The sequence below is a fragment of the Pelophylax lessonae genome, assembly GCF_965119305.1.
Source record: "Pelophylax lessonae genome assembly, chromosome: 13".
In the NCBI taxonomy this organism is placed as follows: Eukaryota; Metazoa; Chordata; class Amphibia; order Anura; family Ranidae; genus Pelophylax; species Pelophylax lessonae.
In genome coordinates, this window is record NC_138780.1 from 24,318,183 (window position 1) to 24,346,114 (window position 27,932).

The following is a 27,932-nucleotide window of genomic DNA, read 5'->3' on the forward strand; positions in this document are numbered from 1 at the left end:
CATCCTTTGTTGCATCTCAGCGCTGCTTAACTCCTGAAGCCTGTTAGCAGCCAAGTCCTGCCTACATATACTCCAGCAAGTACATGCATTTCTCATGGCAGCTCTTCTGAAGGTGACAACAATGGATCATACCTGCGTAATGTGTATTGAAATGGCCACTTGTGGTCTTCATCAGAAGCCTGTGTGATAGGGAAACAATACAAAAACCCAATTGGAAGACAGAGCATTGTCATCCTACAACAGGAAATGTTTGAACAAGGACATTCATGGCAGGATCACTGGGCATTATTTTGAATAAAATCAGCAAACTTTAAAATATGAAAAAATACTTTTAATGACATTAACAGGTTAAAGCTTATGGGCTCAGAGAGTAAAGTCTGCCTGTTGTGGCACCTGAGAGCTACCATTGCAGTGTAGTTTAGCCTATTGATTTGCATTGCAGTATATGCTGTGCTCATACAGGCGCATATCCATGGCCAATGGCGGTGTATGGAAATATCAAATTTTACACTTTGGAAAATACACCCAAAGGCTTGAAAACGCAAGTGGCCGTTGTTACGCGGGTATACCCATGCACATTGTATTCTGCAATGCCTGTCAATAGACTAAATTGTGGCTCCCAGGCATGGGTGTCTTTCCAGGGGAGGGGGGGGGGCATAATTTTAATGTCAGCCATGCTCCGCCCCTTTTCAACAATGTCATGAAGGGGAGGGACTTAGTCATTATTACATAAAGCGCAGGCATTCAAAGGTTTGAGAAACCTGATGCAAAAGCAAAGTTGACCCTCTCTGTTTTGAGTTCGTGCAGGCGGCGCATGCATCATGTACTTGACGTCAGTACGTGCTGTGACGTCACGTGCCGTGCCTCTTTGCACGGGGGGGGGGGGCACAAATCTCCTCAATTTTTAAAGGGTAAAAATAAGCCGCTCTTTACCAGTTTTCAGAGCGCTAATCGCCGCTCAAGTGACCCGTTGCCTCTCTCCTACTCTCAGCCCCTCCTATTCCCCTCCCGACCGTCAGCAGGGAATCCTCGGCCCCGCCCGCTGCAGACAGCTTCCAGACAGGGTGAGGAGAGAGCTGGCGGGTCACGTGAGCGGCGATCAGCGCTCTAAAAAATTGGTAAAGAATGGCTTATTTTTTTAACACTGACACAGACACAGGGGCATGGGCACACAGGATTATTAAACAGACCAGACAGGATAGGATAAAGTGGCTCAACAACCACTTTAAAGGGGAAGTTGAGATTCCGGGGGGGGGGGCACTTGCCCCCCCCATGCGGACGCCCATGCTCCCAGGTGCCATGACAACAGACGGATTTTACTCAGTACGGCCGTATGCAAGAGCCCTATAGGAGAATTTAGTGATTGGGTTTACATAAAGGCAAATGTGTGTAAACATTAATAATTGATTGACTTCCCCGTAAAATAGAAAGTGCTCATTCAAACAAATAAAGAAGTATAAGAAGGACGTTGGGGTCCCAAAGATGACCGGTCTATGTGGTGTCCTCATTGTGCATTCTGTACAGGTCACATAAGGGGGTAGCTGGCGAGGTTGGCGATGCCACAAGCATTATTTTTGTCTCTGGCCATTAGGATGTAGCCTTTATCACCCCAATCCAGGCCCCAGCTGTGGAGAGAAAAGAATTGGATGACATGTCTATACAGGACCAGCTTTTTTAGCCTCTTAGCAAACAGCGATGATGCATTAGGTGGAGCCTTATGGGGAAACTGAGACATTAGTTCCCCATCAGGTCTGCTTTGAGCCTTGTAATTGACAGCAGGCAGTGGGTGGATTCTATATCCAATAACCGACTCTCTGTTTTCTGAGGATCTGCCTACTGCCTGCTATCACTCACAAGGAGAGAGGACATTTAATGGGTAGTAGTGTCTGTGAATGACCATCAGGCTCCACCTATGGTACAAAATTCTCTTCCGCTGCTGCGCTGTCTGACAGGTGCAACAGTGGGGAGGAACATCAATTGCACTGACGGTCCGGTCTCAGTGTGCCTCCGCGTTTATCCTCCAGATTCATGTATCTGTCTACAACAGACACATGAATCATACATATTCATCATCATAAATAAAAGGGAAATATATACTGTGTATAGATAGATAGAGTAGATAGATAGATTGATAGGATAGAGAGATCCATAGGATAGATAGATCGATAGGATAGATCGATAGAATAAATCAATAGGATAGAGAGATAGGTTGATAGATAGATAGGATAGATAGATAGATAGGATAGATTGATAGGATTCATAGTATAGATCGATAGGATAGATAGATAAGATAGATAGATAAGATAGATAGATAAGATAGATAGATAAGATAGATAGGATAGATAGGATAGATAAGATAGATAAGATAGATAAGATAGATAAGATAGATAAGATAGATAAGATAGATAGATAGATAGATAGATAGATAGATAGATAGATAGATAGATAGATAGATAGATAGATAGATAGATAGATAGATAGATAGATAAGATAGATAGATAAGATAGATAGATAAGATAGATAGATAGATAGATAAGATAGATAGATAAGATAGATGGATAAATAAGATAGATAAGATAGATAGATAGATAAGATAGATAGATAGATAAGATAGATAGATAGATAGATAGATAGATAGATAGATAAGATAGATAGATAGATAGATAGATAGATAGATAGATAGATAGATAGATAGATAGATAGATAGATAGATAGATAGATAGATAGATAGATAGATAGATAGATAGATAGAACCAGTTTTTATGTAATAACATTTTAATAAATGAAGGTCATGCGCTGTGTACTTAAAGAGAAGCTCCAGCCCCCCCCCTCACCAAAAAATGAATTGTCAGCAGCTGCAAATCCTGTAGCTTCTGACTTTATTATTATACACTTACCTGTCCAGGGATCCCCCGATGTCGGCACCGCAGCCGTTTTTTCAATTGGCTGTAGGGTGCTATCATCGCCCTACTGCACATAGGCGAAGTGCGATGCACTTTGTGAATGGCCCGGCAGCAGGGAAAGGAAGAGGGGGGCCAAATTTCTGGGGTACCTCACTGTGGCGAGGTCACCCTGAAGTGGGGATGGGTACCTGTCAAAAACAAACAGCCCCGGCCCCCCCCACCCCCCCGAAAGGTGGCAAATGTGGCAGTGGAGTGGGAAGGAAGCAAACAAGCGGAGCTCCACCCAAAAGCAGAAGCTCCGCTTGTTTTGCTTCTTTGTTTGCTTCCTTTAAAGTGCACTTCACTCACTCTCTCTCCTGTTTCCTCCCCTCTCTCTTATACTATAGCAGAACATTTCACCATTTTCTGTAACTTTTATTTAGATGACATGCCCAGAACTTCCTGCTTTCTTGTCTAGGTGAGAATGACGAAGGGACCTCCTCTGTCTCCTGGGATGTCCATGTCACACAGTCTATGAAGCAGTGCTTTACTAAGGTGAGAATGACGTAGGGACACCCCGAAAATCAAAGTGAAAAAATGATGCAGCAGGGTAGTCCTTTTTGGTGAAATTTCATTGCAATGGTCCTCAGTAGTGCTTGTATGCATGCCTGACAACGTCGGGGCACGGTCCTAATGAGACGACGGATGGTGTCCTGGGGTATTTCCTCCCAGATCTGGACCAGGGCATCACTGAGCTCCTGAACAGACTGAGGTGCAACCTGGCGGCTTCAAATGGATCGAAACATAATGTCCCAGAGGTGTTCTATTGGATTTAGGTCAGTCGAGCATGGAGGCCATTCAGTGGTATCTATTCCTTCATCCTCCAGGAACTGGCAGCATACTCTCGCCACATGAGGCCGGGCATTGTTGTGCACCAGGAGGAACCCAGGACCCACTGCACCATCGTAGGGTCTGACAATGGGTCCAAGGATTTCATCCAGGTACCTAATAGCAGTCAGGGTGCCATTGTCTATCCTATAGATGTCTGTGCGTCCCTCCATGGATATGCCTCCCCAGACCATCACTGACCCACCACCAAGCTGGTCATGCTGAACGATGTTGCAGGCAGTATAATGTTCTCCACGGCTTCTCCAGACCCTTTCACGTCTGTCACATGTGCTCAGGGTGAATCGGTTCTCATTTGTGAAAAGCACAGGGTGCCAGTGGATGACCTGCCAATTTTGGTGTTCAATGGCAAATGCCAATCGAGCTCCACGGTGAGCACAGGGCCCACTAGAGGATGTCGGGCCCTAAGGACACCCTCATGAAGTCTGTTTCTGATTGCTTGAGCAGAGACATTCACACCAGTGGCCTGCTGGAGGTCATTTTGTAGGGCTCTTGCAGTGCTCATCCTGTTCCTCCATGCACAAAGGAGCAGATACCGGTCCTGCTGATGGGCTAAGGCCCTGTCCAGCTCTCCTAGAGTAACTGCCTGTCTGCTGGAATCTCCTCCATGCTCTTGAGACTGTGCTGGGAGACACAGCAAACCTTCTGGCAATGGCACGTATTGATGTGCCATCCTGGAGGAGTTGGACTGCCTGTGCAACCTCAATAGCTGGGGTGTCAAACTCAATTTCATTGCGTGCCACATCAGCATTAGGGTTGCCCTCAAAGGGCCAGTTGTATCTATAAGATTACATGTCCAGAGCACCCCCCCCCTTACTTCAGATATCAAAAGCCAACCCACCATCATAAGCCAAGAGTCACCCCACCCTCCCTTACATCACAGTGCTACTCTGTGCTGCCAATAAGAAGCTAAAGGCTGAGCTTGGAAAAAAGAGAGTGCAGAGTCTGGAGGAGGACCAGAGCAGGGCTGGAGTAAGCTGATTGCTGAGACCAGGGGAGGCAGAGATAGGGGGTTCTGCACATGCACAGAGAGGCGCAGGATCTGAAGGTGGAGTTCTGTCCTGCTCTCTCGCTGCCAACTGCTGAGACAAGGTGGGGACAGAGATGAGGGGGGTGCTGCAGCTGCAGTTCATGTGCTCTATAGGTTCCAGGTATCACCTCATGCTACCAGTAGTGACACTGACCCTAGCCAAATGTAAAACTAGAGAGAATCAGTCAGAACAGAGGAGTAGGGAAAAAAAATTTCAGTGGCCTCCACCTGTAAAACCATTCCTGTTTCAGAGATTGCCTTATTGTTGCCCATTTAGTGCACTTGTTCTTAATTTGAAATTAACACCAAAGCAGCTGAAACTGATTAACAACCCCCTCTGCTACTTAACTGACCAGATCAATATCCCAGGAGTTTATTTGACTTGATGCTATACTCTGATTAAAAAGTGTTCCTTTCATTTTGTGGAGCGGTGTCTATACATTGTTGCATTAGTCCAAGCTTGTCCAATGTAACTATGTATAAAATTCCATACTTGGAATTCATCTTTAAGACACGAAAACTTATGACCGGTTCATGTTCATAAAAAGACATGAATTAAAAAATCCCACTGATTACAATACATAACATTGCTGGCTTGTGCTATGTAAAGTACCTGTTCTTGATAATCCAGTGCTTGGCTTTCTTCTGTACCCCATAGCCAACAGCAAGCACAGCATGGTTAATTTCTTCCCCATTGCATTCTGGGTCATAATATACACCTGTATTGGAAGAAGCAAGTAATAACAAAATAATGAATAAGAGGGCACCAGAATCCTACATTAACCAATATTATAATTTTACAAATGCCTCCCGCCTTTCTACATTTCATCTATAACAGGTCATGTCCTCCATACACTGATATACAGTATCTCACAAAAGTGATAATGCAATCTGTATATATGATGAAAATACGATCTGTGTATATATATATATATATATATATATATATATATATATATATACACACACAGTATCTCACTAAAAGTGAGTACACCCCTCACATTTTTGTAAATATTTTATTCTATCTTTTCATGTGACAAAACTGAAGAAATGACACTTTGCTACAATGTAAAGTAGTGAGTGTACAGCTTGTATAACAGTGTAAATTTACTGTCCCCTCAAAATAACCCAACACACAGCTATTAACCACTTAAGCCCCGGAGGATTTTCCTGCTAAAAGACCAGGGGGTATTTTGCGATTCGGCACTGCGTGACTTTAATGGACAATTGCGCGGTCGTGCGACGCTGTACCTAAACGAATTTGACGTCCTTTTTTTCCCACAAACAGAGCTTTCTTTTGGTGGTATTTGATCACCTGTGCGATTTTTTGATCACGCGCTATAAACAAAAAAAGAGCGACAATTTTGCAAAAATAGCAATATTTTTCACATTTTTTTATATGAAATTCCCCCAAAAAAAAAAATGTAAAAATCAAAATTTTTTAAAATTTTTGGCCAATTTGTTTTATCCTACCTATGTTTGGTAAAAAAAAATCGCAAAAAGCGTATTTTGATTGGTTTGCGCAAAAGTTATCGCGTTTACTAACAAAGGGAAAGATTTTTGTAATTTTTGTTGTTTTTTTTTTTAACGCGTAATGGCGGCGATCTGCGATTTTTTTTGCGGTACTGCGACATTGCGGCGGACAGATCGGACCCTTGACTGACATTTTTGACACTTTTGGGGTTACCAGTGACATTTCTACAGTAATCAGTGCTATACATATGCACTGTTACTGTAAAAATACACTGGCAGTGAAGGGGTTAACTTTATTTGGGAGGGAGGGGCTGTGTGTGTCCCTAGGGGCGTGATTCTTACTGTGATTGGCTGTGGCTCTAGCTGTAAGGACACTGATCAACGGATCTACATACTAGATCCGTGTGATCAGTGTCTTTACAGCGAGGAGAATGACAGGCAGCTTGTTTACACAAGCTGCCTGCCTTTCTCCCTCTTCCCCCGACGATCGCCGAGTGGCCGGCGGACATCGGGTCCACTGGTCACACGCGCGGGGGGGTGCGTGACCGCGCGGGAGCGGGAGCGCGCCTCCGCGGGCGCGCGCTCGCTCCCCAGACCCTCCCAGGCTAGTGACGTTAATTAACGTCACTCTGCCTGGCAGGGGCTGACCGCCGCAGTAAATCTACTTGCGGCGGTCGGCAAGCAGTTAATATCTAAACCGCTGGCAACAAAAGTGAGTACACCCCTAAGCGAAAATGTCCATATTGGGCCCAAAGTGTCAATATTTTGTGTGGCCAAAATTATTTTGCTATAATCCTCAGCTCTAAAAATGCCTAACAAGACAAAACGCATTCATTTCAATGGCCCCTGTTCACATCTGAGCGTTCTGTCGCCTTAAGCAAAACGCCCGTCGCTCGGAAAAGTACATGAGCTTCTTTTTTGGCAGATTACAGGCGTTTTACTGCTTTTCATTGGTCAACTCAAAATGCCTGCACAAAAACACTACACAAAAATGCTGCACAAAAACACTACACAAAAATGCTGCACAAACGCCGCACAAAAACGCTGCACAAAAACGCTGCACAAAAGCGCTGCACAAACACCGCACAAAGATGCTGCACAAACGCCGCACAAAGACACTGCACAAATGCTGCAAAAAAACGCTGCACAAAAACGCTGCACAAAGACGCTGCACAAACACTGCACAAATGCTGCACACAAACGCTGCACAAATGCTGCAAAAACCCCTGAAAGAAACGCCTGTAAAAATAGCAACGGATGTAAACAGAGCCTTAGGGGAATAGCATTGATCCCTTCTAGCCTCATGTAACATCTTTCCAGTTTCATATTGTCTTCTGTCGCATATCTCCAGCCAACAATGTATCCTGTATACACTCTCTGACCCTCATTTCCTCTATTACATCTGCAGTTTCTGACTCCCGAGCATTACATATATTGAACATTACGTACGGCCCTTTGGTGATGTCAGGGGCCACATTTGAGGCCCCTTTTAGCTCATATGTTGACAACCACTGCAGTAGATAATCCAAAGCCTATGGAATAAGTGTCCAAATGATTTCAGTGACCAAGCACACTATGGAGTTGATTTACTAAAACTGGAGAGTGCAAAATCTGGTGCAGCTCTGCATAGAAACCAATCAGCTTCCTGATTTTATTGTCAAAGCTCAATGGAACAAGCTGAAGTAAGAATATGATTGGTTGCCATGCACAGCTGCATTAGATTTTGCATTCCCCGGTTCTAGTAAATCAACCCCAAAGTTCAATGCACCAAGCTCTTTTAAGGAATTTTACTACTTGCCGTCCACCCCCTAGCAGTTTTACAGGGTGCCAGCTGTGCGCCAGAACACATATATATATATACATATTCTTAGGTAGGGATTTCCACTTCCCCCCTCCGGTCCCACTATCTGACATACAGATTCAGTTAACCATATTCTCTGTTTATTACTTATTATTTATGATCTACATTTTTTCTAGATATTCTGTTGTGCATCCGCTCTTGAAGAAGTAGCATATGGTCTAGGAAACGCATCGAGCAAATTATGATGCCAATATTGTACTGAATATACCTAGTTCATCTTTTATGATATTCAATTCCCATGACTTACCCACCTTCTCAACCAACTCATTGTAATGTATTTATTTGTATCATCATGTTTTCTGTCATTGGTTATGATTCATTTTGGTGACGTAATTTTTTTTATTATGCCATCCCATTGTCAATATTTGCTACAGGGGCTATGCTATGGCAGCTGCAAAAAACTTTGCTATTTTAACATATGTTCCTCGTGGCCTAATTTGTGCATTGCTTCTCACTTAAAGTCCCAACCCTTTCTTTTTCTCATTGAACCAGGGATGGAGACACATATTCTGTCTCATTTAAAGTCCCACAACCCTCCCCTTTATGGATCACATATATATATATATATATATATATATATATATATATATACACATGATCCGGCTTTTCCAGGTAGATGGTGCGCATGCGCGCCGCCGGCGGCTCGCTCCCACTGTGATCCCAGTAGGAGGGACAACGGACTCGATGTCTTCCGGCATCAGCTGATAATTCAGCATAGAGGCAGAACAGCGGTCTGCCTTTGTAAGCAAGGCAGATTGCCGTTTTGACAGGAGGGAAAGCATGGATCCTGTGTCTTCCCAAAGTAAAAGCACCTCCTACTCTCTAGTAAAATACAGGCTAAGCACACAGTTAACCCTTTGATTGTCCCTGATGCTAACCCCTTCTCAGCCAGTGTCATTAGTACAGTGACAGTACAGTGACATATTTCTTCTAGCACCGATCACCGTATTAGCGTCATTCCCAAAAAGTGTCAAAAGTGTCTATCAGTGTCCGAATGTCTGCCCCAACATCGCAGTCCTGCTAGAAGTTGCTGTTTACAAGTAAAAAATAAAGCAAAAAAAATAACTATAAATATCCCATAGTTTGTGGACGCTATAACTATTGTACAAACCAATCAATATACGCTTACTGGGATTTTTTTATTTACCAAAAATATGTACATACTGGCCTAAAATTATGAAGAAATTCGATTTTTTTTTTCTTATTGGATATGTTTTATAGCAGAAAGTAAAAAATACAGTACAAAAAATATAAAGTATAACATTTTTTAAATTGCCGGTCATTTCTGTTTACAGTGAAAAAAAACAAAAAAACGCACAGGTGATCAAATGCCACCAAAAGAAAGCTCCATTTGTGGGCAAATAAAAAGACATACATTTGGTTTCAGTACAGCGACACACGACTACGCAATTCTCAGTTGAAGTAACGCAGTGCTGTATTGCAATAAATGGCTTGGTCAGGAAGGGGGGTAAATCTTCCAGAGGTCTTGGCACCCACATACTCCAGTTAATAGAAACAGCTTTGTTTTCTATAAACAGATCAATAGAAATGCAAAAGGTCTTAGCAATTGCCCTAGGATCAAATGATTTCAAGGAAATCCAGGGATCACTCGGGGCAAAATATATAAAATATTTGAAGGATAAATATTAAACAGCACCGTATCCCACTGGAAAAAACCTTAGCTACGTTTTTGAATGTAGTTGATTGCTTACTCTGAAATGACCACAAGATGGCAGTCCATCGTCATAAATAAAAGGGATACAAATATAGCCTGTATAATCTGAAATTACCACTAGGTGGCAGCACATCATCATTAATAAAAGGGATACAACTATAGCCTGTATACTCGGATATGACCACTAGATGGCAGCCCATCATCATAAATAAAAGGGATACAAATATAGCCTGTATACTCTGAAAGGACCACTAGATGGCAGCACATCATCATAAATAAAAGGGATACAAATATAGCCTGTATACTCTGAAAGGACCACTAGATGGCAGCCCATCATCATAAATAAAAGGGATACAAATATAGCCTGTATACTCTGAAATGACCACAAGATGGTAGCCCATCATCATAAATAAAAGGGATACAACTATAGCCTGTATACTCGGAAATACCACTAGATGGCTGTCCATCATCATTAATAAAAGGGATACAAATATAGCCTGTATATTCTGAAATTACTATTAGGCTGGCCATACACTATACAATTTTCTTGTTCAACTTTCCTTTAGATTTACCAAAACCATATAATATAAGTTCAAACCTGAACACTTTCAATTTGTATGCAATCAGGCAGGCCCTTGCACTACATAGTTTAAGGTAAATATAAAGGAAATTGAATAAGAAAATTGTATGGTGTATGGCCAGCCTTAGATGGCAGCACATCATCATAAATAAAAGGGATACACATATAGCCTGTATAATCTGAAATGACCATTAGATGGCAGCTCATCATCATAAATTAAAGGGCTACAAAATTAGCCTGTATACTCTAAAATGACCACAAGATGGCAGTCCATCATCATAAATAAAAGAGATACAATTCTAGCCTATATAATCTGAAATGACCATTAGATGGCAGCCCATCATCATAAATAAAATGGATACAAATATAGCCTGTATAATCTGAAATGACCATTAGATGGCAGCCCATAAACATAAATAAAAGGGATAAAGTCCATCATCATAAATAAAAGGGCTACAACTATAGCCTGTATATTCTGAAAACACAATTAGATGGCAGCCCATCATCATAAATAAAAGGGATACAAATATAGCCTGTATACTCTGGAATTACCACTAGATGGCAGCCCATCATCATAAATAAAAGGGATTCCCATGCATGCTTACAAATGGTGCAGGTCTCCACAAAGTCCCACATTCCCCCACACATACGCAGGTCCCAAATACTTGGCAGAGACCTGTGGCATATCTGTACATATTTGGGATGTTTCAAGATGGCAGCATAGAAAACTGTGCCAGCAAACAGAGTTTCCTTTCAGTAGCTAAGTGAGCTCTTGCTGAGATTGTGATCGCAGCTCACCAATTCCATATGCCAATAAGTCAACCTCTCATCATTCAGCCCAGAAGGCTCCGCTCTCAGGTCATCAGTTTATACTTTCTGTTGCATGTGAGTTATTTGTTTTAGCTTAGATGGGTTTTACAGGAGGGGACCCCCAACATATACACCACAAAAAAAAGCGGGGAGGGTGGGAATCCAATACTACAGGAGCTGTGAGAGAGGCACAAATAATTGATTTCTTTATTTTATTTTAGCCCTATTAGGCATGGAACTGTGTAACCACCCCTTCAGCAAACGTCAGCTTGCCAGGCCAGGCCAGGCCAGGCCAGGTGGAAGCAGTGCCATGGAGAGCGTGGTATAAATCCCATTACATAAGAATAAAATTGTGAAATAGCAGTTATAATCTACATGATTACAAAATGAAAGCTGAATTCTGATTGGCTGCTCTTGCTCCAGTTTTCTAAAAAATTAGGCAAAACTCACCTGTACTGTAAAACTGGAAAGAGGACAGACTGGCATCTATGCCCACTGAGATAGGGCCAACCGTGCCTACTGCCTTCTTCAGCGCCTTCTCACTGCCCTCCTGGACTTCTTTATATGATTTACATTTAGCAGCTCTGCCTGCTGTGGTGTAGTTACAGGTCTGGTCCTAGGGAGAACAAACATCCCATGTGAGTTTATTCGGTCTAACACAGCATTTCTCAACCTTTTACCATGGGGAACCCGTGAAATAAATCCCCAGGCTCAGGGAACCCCTAATCATAAGGATCTACATTTACAGGTACATGGTCAGCGTAATAGTCAGTGGGAAGGAGGTCCCTTACATTGGTGGTCAGTGGGAAGGAGGTACCTTACATTGGTGGTCAGTGGGAAGGAGGTCCCTTACATTGGTGGTCAGTGGGAAGAAGGTCCCTTACATTGGTGGTCAGTAGGAAGAAGGTCTCTTACATTGGTGGTCAGTGGGAAGAATGTCCCGTACATTAGGGGTCAGTCGGAAGAATGTCCCTTACGTTGATGGTCAGTGGGAAGAATGTCCATTACATTGGTGGTCAGTGGGAAGAATGTCCCTTACATTGGAGGTCAGTGGGAAGAATGTCCCTTACGTTGGGGATCAGTGGGAAAAATGTCCCTTACATTGGTGGTCAGTGGGAAGAATGTCCCTTACATTGGTGATCAGTGGGAAGAATGTCCCTTACATTGGTGGTCAGTGGGAAGAATGCTCCTTACATTGGTGGTCAGTGGGAAGAATGTCCTTTACGTTGGTGATCAGTGGGAAGAATGTCCCTTACATTGGAGGTCAGTGGGAAGAATGTCCCTTATATTGGTGTTCATTGGGAAGAATCCCCTTATAAGGGGAATTCTTCCACCAACCACCAATGTAAGGAACATTCTTCCCACTGACCTCCAATGTAAGGAGCATTCTTCCCACTGACCACCAATGTAAGGAGCATTCTTCCCACTGACCACCAATGTAAGGAGCATTCTTCCTACTGACCACTAAAATGATCATTGGCATCAGTGTCTACTCATTTTGAAGGCAGAAAACTGCTCATTGCTCAAGGAACCACTAACAACCTCTGGAGAAACCTTAGGGTTCCATGGAATTCTGATTGCGAAAGGCTGGAATGAAGAGTGACAAAGCATCTGGGAAACATACTCATACATTTTACATAAGCAATCACATGTTGCCTTACATCTTCAGTACATATCTGCAATGCATGCATATTTTATCATGTCTTGCCTCATTTTAAAAGGCTGCAAGTACAGAAATCCAGTGAGCAGCTAGACAACTCTCCCTCTGCTGTACTAAACTCCCAAGCAGTGTTGTAAGCCCCATCTTAGATCTCAACCTGACTACAGAACACCTCCCATTATGTTAGGGAGATGAGTAAAGAGGGAGGTGTTCTGTAGTCCAGAAAAACAGAACTCAGTAAGAGTGACACTGACCCTTTGTACAAGCCCTCCCCCATTATATCACATAGTTATTAAAATAAAAATAATAATAATACCGCTAAAGCCTTATTTTTTAGAGAAAGCATGAAGTCCACTCTGTATTCACACGTACGTTTGTAAAGGAGACTATTGCTTTGGCTTTTTTGTGTTTTTTTTTCAGCTTTCCTCCAGCCTCTTTCAGCCACTTCCTATCTAGATGTGTTTTCTCCAGGGTGGGCTGCACATCATTGGTCTGCACCAGATTACTGATGGTGGACCATGTCTGTGTAAGATTTGTTGGCACACCCACTCACAAAGCTCAGGTGACAAAATAGGAGCAAAGTTGGGAGACAGTTGTCACCTATAGCAGGAAGTGCCTGAAGAAGGACCCACATTGGTAGAGTCATCACGTATTTGAAGACAGTTGTCACCTATAGCAGGAAGTGCCTGAAGAAGGACCAGCATGGTAGAGTCATCAAGTATTTGAAGACAGTTGTCACCTATAGCAGGAAGTGCCTGAAGAAGGACCAGCATGGTGGAGTCATCAAGTATTTGAAGACAGTTGTCACCTAAAGCAGGAAGTGCCTGAAAAAGGACCAGCATGGTGGAGTCATCAAGTATTTGAAGACAGTTATCACCTAAAGCAGGAAGAGCCTGAAGAAGGACCAGCATGGTGGAGTCATCAAGTATTTAAAGAGAGTTGTCACCTAAAGCAGGAAGTGCCTGAAGAAAGACCTGCATGGTGATGTCATCAAGTATTTGAAGACAGTTGTCACCTAAAGCAAGAAGTGCCTGAAGAAGAACCAGCATGGTAGAGTCATCATATATTTGAAGACAGTTGTCACCTAAAGCAGGAAGTGCCTGAAGAAGGACCAGCATGGTAGAGTCATCAAGTATTTGAAGACAGTTGTCACCTAAAGCAGGAAGTGCCTGAAGAAGGACCAGCATGGTGAAGTCATCAAGTATTTGAAGACAGTTGTCACCTAAAGCAGGAAGTGCCTGAAGAAGGACCAGCATGGTGAAGTCATCAAGTATTTGACGACAGTTGTCACATATATCAGGAAGTGCCTGAAGAAGGACTAGCATGGTAGAGTCATCAAGTATTTGAAGACAGTTGTCACCTAAAGCAGGAGGTGCCTGAAGAAGGACCAGCATGGTAGAGTCATCAAGTATTTAAAAACAGTTGTCACCTATAGCAGGAAGTTCCTGAAGAAGGACCAGCATGGTAGAGTCATCAAGTATTTGAAATCAAGCTGTATTGAAAACAACTTTTGAAGGTACATTAACATGGTAAAGCTTATATAAGAATTGAATGGGTGGTTCATGAACGAGTACCTACCTCTCCAACGTAAGGATAGGCTTTTTCCGAGTCAATGCCTTTATTGTCCCTCACGTACTCAAACGCATTGGTCATGTAGCCTCCTCCACATCCGTCGTTCTTCTTCACACAATCTACCAGGTTCTGAGGACTGAGAACCACTAGTTTCCCCATTTTCTTCTTTAGTTGGCCTTCCAGGGCCCCTACTGAGCTAAAAGCCCAGCATGACCCACATGAACCCTATAGATCATCACAGAGAAGTATTCCAATTAGATTACATTTCCATAACTACAATTCTAAACCCCATTATTGAAAATAAGGCTGGCTGTACAATAGTAGATTTTTAAGCCCATGTTAATACGAATATTTGTACAAAAAAAATTTGCGCATTCGATGAATAAACGGATGTCATTCAAAAGTCATTTCAAATTTTGTTTGCTTTTAACATTTGTTGGATTTACGGTCACATTTTATGGTCAGTGTGGTCCAAAACAAGCTTCGATTTGACCCACTATTGATTAGAACCTTCGAACAATCGTTCAAATTTTGAACAAAATTCTACTAATGTATTGCCAGCTTAAGTTTATTTTATTACCCATTGGTATGAGATTCTGCTTTTCTTTGTTCTAATACAGTATGAAATATTAAAAAGACATCATAATAACATGCATTAACAGAAGAAAAAAAAAAAAAAAGAAAAAATACCAAGGAATTCAATTATGTAACTGTTTATAAATAACTTAATGTAATTTTATATAAAATTTGTGTAAGGTTAGCCATACACGCCTCCTATGACAGAAAATCAATAGATTACGCCATCCATGCTAAATAGCATTCTTTTTTTAAGTCCCGTGGTGTAGTAAAACACTCAAAAAAACTTACCAGGTGCAAAAAAAAAAAGTGCACAGGGAGTACACATGGTCATCCTCCAAAGAGAAAGGACCCTTGCCCTGATCTCCTGAGGGTGCAAAGCTCCTGACAAGGACTTGAGTACACACTGGCCCACCTGGCCAAAACCTTTGGAAGGCCTGCTGAAACATACTGTGATGTGAGTCATTTTGGGTGGGGGGCTCGTGGAACCCAGCTTACTTTAGAGAGGTCAGGAAACTCCTTGTCCAGCTTCCCCGGCCCCTCTTATGTGTAAGTCACCCTGTGTCTATTAGGGGCACAGGGTGACCAAGAACCCCAGTTGGGTCTGCACTAATCAGACTCGCTGTACAACCACACCGGGTTCAGCATTTCATGTTACCCCAGTTATCCTGGGTTCTATATGTGTGGTTTGTGTTGAAAGAGTGAGGGGCTCTTTCACTTGGGACAATAATATTTCTGAACAACATCCCTCGAGAAATATATGAAGAGGAATGGTTTGACTTTTCAGATTGCTAGAATATTGCAGAAGTGTCTCATAGACCCTTGCTAGATAGTGAGGTGGGGTGGGGTTTGTTATTGATAAGTACCTGTATCCCATTGTTCTATTGTTTCTGTCTGCCTTAAGAGCAACTTATTATGGGATGTATATGTGTATGTGGATTGGCTGCTATGGGGGGAGGTGGGATTGTCCCACAGTGTATATCTCTTTGTGCCTGTGTTTCAATAAACAGTTCATTCTGGTTGACTCCAAAACTTGTACTGTCGAGTTCTTGGGGTAACTATAGCCAGATTCACGGATCTCGTGTTCCAGAGCTTAGGAAGCAGCTTCTTGGCGGAGATACCCAAGTAAAGTATCTGCCTTTAACACATGCTCCCAGTCATAAGGTTTCCACATACTATATACGGTAGGTAAACTTCAACTGTACACCATTTTGAATGGAAAATTGCAAATCTTAGATGAAGTGGGGTTTTTTTGTTACCTGATTTCGGACTGGCGTGACATAACCTTTCTTCCTATAATCAACAGAGTCCGGGAGGGGTACTAGTTCCTCATCATCATCAGCTGTGACATTCCTCGCCCTGTTTTTTGCCGGGACTTTCAGCCCTGTCATTGTCTTCACAACCTCTTCACTGGTCTGCAAACAAACGGAGCTTTGTAGAATAACAGTTCTACTAACTGGCAGGTCAGTAGTCACAATAAATAGGTATAAAAAACTAGATAAACTGATTAATATGTAAACAGATACATGCAGATATGCCCAAACTGCAAAGAATCACAACATTCATGAATCACGGATTCATTGATTTCTAAATTGTACAATTCTCCTATTACATGCAAATATTCAGTGAAATCAGGGATTTTCCTGATTCGACCATTCCTACCTTTCATGAAACACAGAGAAGTGGTCAACTACAGCTTGATGTTAAGGTGGCCCTATTACCAAGCAAAAACATTGCAGGGGATCCCATTAGAGTCCTGTTGGGATCTGCCCTGCCATCGCTAAACAGCGCAGTCCCTGATGTCCAGCAACGCTGCTAGAAAGAAGACAGACCTGTGGCTGACAGCTCTGGCCTCCAATGCTGCCAGGGGCTGACTGGCAACTTTTAGCCCAGAGGTCAAGTACAAACCAGAGGCCCATGGAGCACAACTCAGCCCCCCTCCCACTCTCCCTCTTTCCGTCCTCCTCCTGACCCCTATTCCAGGCTGAAGCCCTGCTCAAGGTACTCTCTACTCACCGGCTGAATCTGGTTTCCCGACCTGGCCAGCAGGGGGCGGTTTGGGGGAGCTGGGACAGCTCGATCTGGGCTGGGCGGGGGAGGAGAGTCTCCACTGGGGCATGGAACCTGCCTCTGCTCAGACACAGTTTACACCATCCATGCTGGGGGGGAGGAGGGCTGCACTCTGTCCTTGTCTTCATCCCGCACTCAATAGGTCAGCAGTGGGAACTTTTTACTTCTCTTCACCAGGAATCCTTTAGACATGTCTGTGGCAGAAGCAGTGCAGCCTTTTTACGGGGCATGAGAGCGGCCCGAGGGGGGGGGGCAATTGCCCCCCTGGCCCAGTCCTCCCCTGAATGCTGCCAATCACAGAGAATCACACATCCTGCGGCGCTGTGTGTTCTATCTGCGGGTGCTTCTAAACATACACAGCCCTGCATTTTCCCATCTCGTACAGCCGCCTGTAGTACAAAATGATGAGTATGAGGAGGTAGAACGTCTCCTCCAGGGAACGTCCCTCGCCTGATCGTGGTGTGCGCACTGAAGTCAGATATCAGTGCACTCCATCTCCCGCAGGGCAGGCTGGATCTTCTAGAGCGGTGGGCTCGGCAGATACAGGAGTGACAGGAGGGCTGAGGACAGACAGTGGGTGTTTGGTGGACCGGTCCCATGGTGAGTTATGGAAGAAGATAACCGCATATATAATATTTTCTAAATTTTATATTTATATCAAATAATTGATGTGGGGGCCTTTGTTGGGCGTATTTTTTTTTTTTTGGGGGGGGGGGCAGCATTCTTGGACCCAGGCAGCACAATGTCTTGGGCCAGCCCTGGGTTGTGTCATACATGGCACCAGCCTGACATTGCTGATCATTCATTCGTAAAAATGGACAATCACTCAGCACTGCGGTGCTGTGTGATTCATCAGCTTGGGTTGTGTATGTTTACAAGCCACAAATACATTACACAGCCCCGCAGTGCTGCCTGTTCATTCTTAAAGTTTTATGCCTCGTTTCCACTGAGCGGATCGGTTCGGTACGGTACGCTCTTTTGAGTGTTTCCATTATGAAAGTGGCCCATACAACCGAACCAAACTGCACCATTCCTGGTCCTCCTTCAGATGTAGGGCTATAGGAAATGGGACGGTACTGGCGTCACACGATACATTCCTCTGATTGGCGGACAGGAAAACGGCAATGCTCACGTCAAATGAAAGCTCAGTCCAGATGATAGTCCAGACTATGATAGTCCAGACTTGCAGCGAAAACACTCACCTGAATAGGTCGGACCATTATAACCCTTCCAAACTGTACCGAGCCGAATCGTTCCGCTCAGCGGAAACGAGGCATTACTAAACTCACAGCAGTAAAATCAGTCTGTATATGCAGTAAAGCAGGGATCCTCAAACTATGGCCCTCCAGCTGTTGTAGAACTACACATCCCATGAGGCATTTTAAACCTCTGACATTCACACGCATGACTAGGCATGATGGGAATTGTAGTTCCTGAACAACTGGAGGGCCATAGTTTGAAGACACCTGCACAAAGCATGCTTGTTATACTCATTGTGGAACCTAAGGGGTTAATCCTCCACGGTTGTGTGATTCTGTCTTCTCTGATCCTCCCCTTCTTCCACTGTCCCTAATCCATCTGCTGATAGTACAGAGCCACAGGAATGGAGACCAGATATAATCATCAAATCACAAGGATCTGCGGCTTTGAAATCGTGCAATTTCAAAGCCGCACTGGCGTGAACCAGGGCTTAGAGGGAGAAACAAGTCATCTAAAAAAAGAAAATTTCCGAGACAACTGAGGGAGGGACGCTCTAACATTGAGGTCAATAAAATCCAAAAGGACTTATACTGAAAATGTTTATATCAAGTTTTAACCAAACTGGAGGTTCCCTTTCAGTGTCTCACATCCTCGTTCTTAAAGTGGTTGTAAACCTCAGAAGTGTCATTTCTGTCTGCTGCTTCCTTCCTCAGCTATCAGCATGAATCACTATAAGTTTTCCTGACACCAAGAGAAAAAAAGGTGACGGGGAGGGAGACCTTGTGGTCCTTTGCTTCCAGTAGAACTCTGTGGGTTTATTATAATTTAGAGACTGCAGAGTGATTATTGTTTTCAATCAGGCAGACTCTGGTTGATTTTCAGTTAGAAAAGAGTATAATGAAGGCATAAAACTCTGTGCAGCATTACTACGCAGGAAGCAGAATAATCATAATTAAAATTCAGCTTGATAAGTATATATATATATATATACAGTGCCTTGCGAAAGTATTCGGCCCCCTTGAACTTTGCGAACTTTTGCCACATTTCAGGCTTCAAACATAAAGATATAAAACTGTAATTTTTTGTGAAGAATCAACAACAAGTGGGACACAATCATGAAGTGGAACGAAATGTATTGGATATTTCAAACTTTGTTAACAAATAAAAAACTGAAAAATTGGGCGTGCAAAATTATTCAGCCCCTTTACTTTCAGTGCAGCAAACTCTCTCCAGAAGTTCAGTGAGGATCTCTGAATGATCCAATGTTGACCTAAATGACTAATGATGATAAATAGAATCCACCTGTGTGTAATCAAGTCTCCGTATAAATGCACCTGCACTGTGATAGTCTCAGAGGTCCGGTTAAAGCGCAGAGAGCATCATGAAGAACAAGGAACACACCAGGCAGGTCCGAGATACTGTTGTGGAGAAGTTTAAAGCCAGATTTGGATACAAAAAGATTTCCCAAGCTTTAAACATCCCAAGGAGCACTGTGCAAGCGATAATATTGAAATGGAAGGAGTATCAGACCACTGCAAATCTACGAAGACCTGGCCGTCCCTCTAAACTTTCAGCTCATACAAGGAGAAGACTGATCAGAGATGCAGCCAAGAGGCCCATGATCACTCTGGATGAACTGCAGAGATCTACAGCTGAGGTGGGAGACTCTGTCCATAGGACAACAATCAGCCGTATACTGCACAAATCTGGCCTTTATGGAAGAGTGGCAAGAAGAAAGCCATTTCTTAAAGATATCCATAAAAAGTGTAGATTAAAGTTTGCCACAAGCCACCTGGGAGACACACCAAACATGTGGAAGAAGGTGCTCTGGTCAGATGAAACCAAAATCAACCTTTTTGGCAACAATTCAAAACGTTATGTTTGGTGTAAAAGCAACACAGCTCATCACCCTGAACACACCATCCCCACTGTCAAACATGGTGGTGGCAGCATCATGGTTTGGGCCTGCTTTTCTTCAGCAAGGACAGGGAAGATGGTTAAAATTGATGGGAAGATGGATGGAGCCAAATACAGGACCATTCTGGAAGAAAACCTGATGGAGTTTGCAAAAGACCTGAGACTGGGATGGAGATTTGTCTTCCAACAAGACAATGATCCAAAACATAAAGCAAAATCTACAACGGAATGGTTCACAAATAAACATATCCAGGTGTTAGAATGGCCAAGTCAAAGTCCAGACCTGAATCCAATTGAGAATCTGTGGAAAGAACTGAAAACTGCTGTTCACAAACGCTCTCCATCCAACCTTACTGAGCTCGAGCTGTTTTGCAAGGAGGAATGGGCAAAAATTTCAGTCTCTCGATGTGCAAAACTGATAGAGACATACCCCAAGCGACTTACAGCTGTAATCGCAGCAAAAGGTGGTGCTACAAAGTATTAAGGGGGGGGGGCTGAATAATTTTGCACGCCCCAATTTTTCAGTTTCTTATTTGTTAAAAAGTTTGAAATATCCAATAAATTTCGTTCCACTTCATGATTGTGTCCCACTTGTTGTTGATTGACAAAAAATTGTGTACCCCAGTTAGATGAAAAAGTGGAAGTGAGTTGCCAACATCCCTAAGGACTGAACAAAAGTGGACAAGGGGTCCCCCTGGATTGCGGGATTTTAGCAGCAAATACGCTTCCACAAGAGAGTAAAATTTAAATCATTTTATTAACAAAAAACATATTAAAATTGATCTGTAAAAGATCTAGAATGTAGACATATTACAATATATACAGAAGGTCTGTATGGATGTAAAACCAAAACAGTAAAGATGATAGTGATACATATACTCAGTGGCATATGTTTTGCTTTGAAGGAAATCCTCCCACCCAACGCGTTTCAGGCACGCAGGCCTTTCTTCAGGGGTCTGGATGCGGAGAGATTTTAATTTCCTACATAACATAGTGGATAGTAGTTCTGTTAGTTACATAGGTAATAGTATGTTCAGTATAAACATACTATTACCTATGTAACTGGTGACAGGTCAGGGAACTGGCACTGTATACTGGCAGGAACAGCAGATGAAAGTAAAGGGAAATAAGCCTGAAAAGAGAAAACAAATGCAGAGACTACATCTAAGGACTGGAAATCCGCATTAATTAGGTATTCTTCTTGGGTTTAGAGACAAACAATGATTTCCATTATGAATTTAACAATTTTTTCCCTTGTTACCACATCAGCCACTTACCATGTCCCCTAGACGATTCATGGCCAGGTCATAGGTGTGCAGGCCTTGCATAAATTCTTCATTGTGGGCAGCAATTAATTTATAGTTCTTCTCCCAAATCAAACGTCTCAATACCTCATCCAGCTGGAAGATAGAAAAAGCAAGAGGGGGGATTGGATAACAAAAACACTGGGACTTCTACAAAGATTGATGCTGGTTGCTTATACCTGTAGAATTTTGTTCAAAAATTGCTGCTTTCAGAAATTTCGTTTTGATTATCTAAGACAGTGGTCTCCAAACTGTAGCCCGGGGGCCGGATGTGGCCCTTTGCTTGCCTTTATCCAGCCCTTGGGGTACTTTTCCTCTCACTGATATAATATACTGTTCCTGCTACTGACAACAACAATGGGGCCTAATTCCTGTTACAGACATCAACAATGAGGCACTATTTCTCCCATTGACACCAATGATGGTGCACTATTCTTTCCATTGATACTAATGATCGGGCATTATTCCTCTCACTAATGCCAATGATGGGGCATTATTCCTCTCACTAATACCAATGATGGGGCACTATTCCTCCCACTAATACCAATGATGGGGCACTATTCCTCCCACTGATACCAATGATGGGGCACTATTCCTCCCACTGATACCAATGATGGGGCACTATTCCTCCCACTGATACCAATGATGGGGCACTATTCCTCCCACTGACGCCAATGATGGAGCACTATTCCTCCCACTGATGCCAATGATGAGACACTATTAGTCCCACTGACGCCAATGATGGGGTACTATATCTCCCACTGGTACCAGTAATGGGGCACTATTCCTCCTATTGACACCACTGATGGGGCACTATTCCTCCTACTGACTCCAATGATGGGGCACTATTCCTCCTACTGACACCAATGATGGGGCACTATTCCTCCCACTGAAACCAATGATGAGACACTGTTCCTCCAATTGAAACCAATGATGGGTCACTATTCCTCCCACTTATACCAATGATGGGACACTAGTCATCCTACTGATACAATTGATGGGGCACTATTCCTCCCACAGACACCAACGATGGCATACTATTCCTCCTACTGACACCAATGATGGGGCTCTATTTCTCCCTCTACCAAAGATGCATTGTTTACTCCCACTGACTCCGGGACAATTTCTGCTCCCAATGGCCACAGTATGGCCCCCCTAATGTCTGAAGGACAGTAAATTGGACCTTTGATTAGAAAGTTTGGAGACTCCTGATCTAAAAGTTAAAGGGGGCAATTCAACAATCGCCAAACAAATTTATTGACAAGGATAGAAAATTTTTGTCGCATTTAATAAGAAGGAACAAATTTCTAATTGATTTGACCCCCAGCTGAGAAAAATCCTCCAGGATTTTCCATCAAGGAGTTATTCCACATTATGGCGTTTTATGCTGTCCTATAATCTAGGCAGCATAGAGTTCTGGTCAGTTTGCAATTTTTTCATTGGGTGGAGGTTATCACTGTGGTGACACGCTTTAATATTGAACACCAAGAACCATCATCATTATACACACAATTTATGGTGTTTTAGACTTTATCATGTTTTTATGATATATTGTTTTGTGCACTATATAAAGTTTATCATATTTTAGCGCTGCAACCTTATTATTATTTTATAGTCTTGCGTATAAGCACTTGTCAAATCTTTCAACATAAAATCAAAACATTGACATGGTACTCAAACAAAAAGTTGTTAAAACTCGAGTCCAATGAAGGCACCATCGAATGGTCAGTATCTCTTTCTCTATGGCTAATGGCCACCATCCATGGCTCAATTTTCTCTTGTTAAGTCCACTGGCTGAGAGAAAATCACTCCAATCCCCCATCAATGCTAACAGTATGGATTTAGGAATCTCCCCTGCTGACTATTGGATTGTGGTAGCTGCACTGACACTGCAGCTTTTAAAGATCATCCTCATGGTTTGGATTGAATTTTTCCAGGTTTGCTCTGGGTCCAACTAATATCCAGTTTATTTTTAGCCGTGATGAAGGGGGAGTGCCGAGCCCCCAAAATGATATGGCTGCCTGGTGTTTTTTTCCTGTTCTCATTTGCAGAACCAATAAAACCACTTTGAGCAATAAAAAAAAAAAACTTGACAGGGGGTCTAACCTTTCCCCATTCTATCCATAGCTAAACTTTAAGGAGGAAGAATCATGACACTAAAAAAATATGGGTAAATCCCTGAAAGGCCAAGTGCATGTAGCGCTTGGTCCTGTTCTAATTCGTGGCCATGTTGCTGAGCTAGCCTGCAAAATCTGCCACAGTTAGTAAAAGTTTTTCAGCAGCTGACTGATCCCACAGCCCATCAGCAACTGGGGACACTGCACAATCAATTTTACAGAGTGAGGAGACAGTGACTACAGTGCTGTAGCTCCCTCATAGGAATACCAATAAATTGGGCTTCAGCCTGGGGTGGAGCTACAGCACAGCACAGAAGTAAAAATGTAATTTTAATGCAGAAGAGGCCACAGATCGGAACGGGACCATTCATTTGGTTTTTTAAAGGGTTCTATCTAGGCTTTTTTAAATGTGATTATACTCCTTCTTTACACTGCCTGAACATACACTTCATGTTTAGCTCCCGGGAACTGTGATGCCTAGTTATACCCGCTTTGCCATGTCTTTTGTGGGTCTTCCCCACAGTGGAAGATTGGCAGGTAGCCATTATACAAGATATCAAAACAAATTCAACCAACCCTACCAAATCTCAAATCTGGGTAATAAACCTGAAAGGATAGATTTATACGGGCTACGCCCTGTCTTAGCTCAATAAGTTGAATCTTCTTCCCAATAAACAGTTTCCAGTAAATAAATGGTTACCTGTCCATTATATTGCTTCTGGTACGTCCTCTTCCACTGTTCCCACTCAAAGTCTAGAGTGTCATCCCAGAATGGACCAGCTTTCAACAGAGGAAAAGCAAGAAGCAGGAGGTAGAGTATCATTGTGCTGCAGAAAGACAATTGTTTATTACATCAGTAGAATAAAGAGAACCAGTCTTGTTTGTAGACACAGTGAAAAAAATATATATATATATTTTTGTACAATAAAGCAATATACTCCCAAATCTATAGGGCATGAGTCTCTAGCAGAGTCACCTTCAGATCCATGCTTTAGTCACCTCTTTAGTGTGTCATAAATTCTACAGAATTAGAAAATACAAAAGAAACACCCGCACAGCTATGAATACAATATCCTAGAATATTTGGGGATGTACATTTCATCTAAAATATGTTTTTCTGAGTGCATGGGCTCATTCTGATGAACATACCAATTTCACAAAGTAAAACGCGGGATCTTGCTGGCAGAAGCTGGCAGCAAGATCCTGCATTTTTAGTGATCCATACACTTAATGCATGTACCATGTGTGTGTTTACATGTGCCTAGTGATACAGCGTACATGGACCCCGACTGGCCACCGTCAGCGCTGCTTATCATTTACTATTGCTAGGCCCTTGCTTCCTTGATTGCTAGGACACAGGAGGCTCCTAAAGCCTAGCATCTTGGTTGCTGGGATGCAGGCAGCTCTTGCTGCCTATTGTCCTAAACTGCTAGGAGGCAGGCAGCTCCGGCTGGCTAGCATCCTTGGTTGTTAGGTAATTTCATGCTGTCTAGTGTATTTGTTTGCTTGGACTCATTTGGCTCCTGCTGCCTAGTGTCCTTGGTTGCTAGGACATATTTTACTCCTGTCGCTTATTGTCCTTGGTTGCTAGCGTTCAGTGGACTTCTACTGCCTAGTGTCCGTGGTTGCTAGGAAATATTTTGCTCCTGTCGCGTAGTGTTCTTGGTTGCTAGCGTTCAGTGGACTTCTACTGCCTAGTGTCCTTGGTTGCTAGGACTCAGTCAGGTGACCATTCAGGACTGACATGTAAACATCAATAGTGTGTAATCTGCAGCTGCAATTATCTCACAGTCACATTCTTCTCCTCTGAATTTCCAAGGTTGTCCCAAGTCTTTCACAGTCTACCCTCCTAGGTGGGTGCTAGAGAGAGAGTATCGTTTTTGGGTCTTTCTGCTTACCAGAGAGATTGCCATGTAAGTTTATTTTGCTCTCTGCCTACCATGGAGCAGGATCCATTAGTGAGGTCTGCTCATGGTGCTCAGGTGCAGCTCAGCTTGTCTGAAATGTTTCACACTGGTCCAGTAGGGAGACATATTGGACAGTGGGAGGAAACCTGACAAATGAGTGCACAGGCATTGTTACAGCCCTGGTGATTGGCAGAGGAAAATGCCTCAGTGCATTCTGGTTGACTGTATAAATGCTAGGGGCATATGTAATCAGGATCTTTCAGTTGGAGAGCGGGGTCCCGGAGGGAGGGGGCAGCTGCCCCTCCTCTGTAAAAGCTGCCATGCAGCCTCAGGGGGTTGACCTGAGGGCCGGAGAGTCAGAGAGAAACTGAACCCAGAGGTCCTGCAGAGCTGACTGAAAGGGAGACACTTGTGAGGATCTGATTCTGCCTAAAGTGAGTACAGATCCGTGTCGTAGGGCCTGTGGATGGGTGTTGGTCAAGGGGATGCTAGAGGGTATCCTGAAGATAATGTAGTTGCATCAAGTCTGCTGCTATAGGGAGCAAGAGGACTTAATTCTTCCATACAAGTGGCAGTATAGTTACAGCAGTTAGTCTGCTTCCACAAATAACCTGGTGAGGCCAAATGAGAGTTATCCTTTTCTACTGTGAATAGTTCAAGTTGGAGTATCCCACTATTCCCTTCTCCCATCCAAGTTCCACAATACATATCAAACCAAATCCCCAGGACTGTTTATTGAGTAACGAGCAATTGTGAGTAAGGATGGACATGTGAAATGTTCTCTAGTGACTGTCTGCAAGGTAATCAGAGGGAGATCCTAGAAGTCTTTGCCCCAGCTTTGATGTATATGTATATATTGAATGGATTTTTTGTAATAAATATTGTTATTTTTTTACATATGTATTAATGTGTTATTATTTGGGAGTCACTATTTAAAAGCCCATCCTTTACTTGCCCCCTTTGGGGTTGTAGTTTTTTTTTCCAGATCCTAGAAGTCATCACACAGCAAGCCCTACGGGGACAGTGCTACACCAGCAATGCCAAACTATTCTATCATTTAAAAGAGCTGAACCACCCCAGGAAAAAAAAGTATCTGCACCCCTGGATACACAGATGCAATAATCTGTGTCATTTATATCAGACTGGAGTTCTGTTTTAAGTCATGAAATTCACCTGTTGGTTTACAAGGCTACATAGTTTGAATGGAAAGAGATACCAAGTCCATCTAATTCAACCAAAATCTAGTTTGTCAAGAAAGGTTAATATGCAGAGGCTTCAAAAAAGGCAATGTTTTCAATTACCCCCTCCCTATTTCTTCCATAAGTACTACAGAGGGGTATCTCCTATTCCAGGGTCCTGTTTTTGCCCTGCCCTTCTGACCCCCCCCTTCCTTACTCCTGTTCCCTTTCCATTCTCGTACCCTTCCCGACTAGTGAACATTCCCTCCTCCCTTTCCTTCCTTTTGGTTCCTTGACAGTTTGTTTCAGAATTTTGAGAACTACTGGGTCTTGTTGCTTTTGGAACTTATTGTATGCATCGGTACTACATTGTATGCTTGCATGGTCATGGAACAGAACTTGGCCTGTCTATATCTTGAAATGCGTAGGTACCTTTCAGTGCTTTGTGTTTATTTTCACTTTAAAAACTTTTTGAACCAAAAGGCGATGTTCCTCTTACAGTATTTTCACTGGAAGGAAGTTTTAGGTCTCTTTTTAATCACCTCACCATAACCCTTCCCACTGATATTGCGCTATAAATTTTTCCCTACACAATTCAATCAAATAAATAAATAAAAGAGTTGTCTGTAAATTGAATAAATGGTTTAATATTTGAGTTCACATCTGTACCTTGTTACAGACCGTGGTTCTTACCCATTTTGCTAGTATTACAATGGTGGCAATGGTTTGTTTGTCTCCAAACACTGTGATAATACAAGAAATAAACCATATGTTTATATGGATTAAACATGATGATATATCAATGCAGTGGCGTACTAGGGGGGGTTGCGGTCTGCACCAGGTGCCGTCTCGGTGGGAGAGACGGCACGTGGTGCAGAGTGGTACAACACAAAATAAAAAGAAATGTTGGGCGGCCACAGCACCCGCAAAGAGTCGACACCCGCTGCTCTCTTAACAGCAGCAGTTCAGAGCCAAGGGGAGGCCGGTCATATGACAGGGCCAAGGGGAGGACTTCCACTCACTCTGAACTGTTGCTGCATCTGGGCTGCAGATGGAGGTCTTTACTGGAAAGGGTGCGGGGTGTCTGTACAACAAAGTCTGTACTGAGGGAAAGAGTGTTTGTACAGCAAAGTCTGTACTGGGAAGATGGGGAGGTGTCTGCACTGAGAGGTTTGTATTGGGGGAAAGGGGGTATCTGTACTGGGGGGAGGAGT

The 27,932-nt window shown here is 43.0% G+C and overlaps 1 protein-coding gene across 1 annotated transcript in view; it reads right to left on the reverse strand.

Moving 5' to 3' along the window:
- Positions 1-1,476: 1,476 nt before the first annotated feature.
- The window catches only part of LOC309569123 (uncharacterized protein), a 148,494-nt gene continuing 122,038 nt past the window's right edge, over positions 1,477-27,932 (reverse strand). Inside the window, exons 10-16 of the mRNA XM_082274885.1 lie at positions 24,334-24,460; positions 21,490-21,612; positions 16,285-16,440; positions 14,456-14,674; positions 11,668-11,833; positions 5,432-5,537; positions 1,477-1,625 (exon numbers count right to left, since the gene is read on the reverse strand). Coding sequence (XP_082131011.1) covers positions 1,526-1,625; positions 5,432-5,537; positions 11,668-11,833; positions 14,456-14,674; positions 16,285-16,440; positions 21,490-21,612; positions 24,334-24,460 — 997 coding nt within the window. The 3' untranslated portion in view covers positions 1,477-1,525. The remainder of the gene's footprint in view (positions 1,626-5,431; positions 5,538-11,667; positions 11,834-14,455; positions 14,675-16,284; positions 16,441-21,489; positions 21,613-24,333; positions 24,461-27,932) is intronic.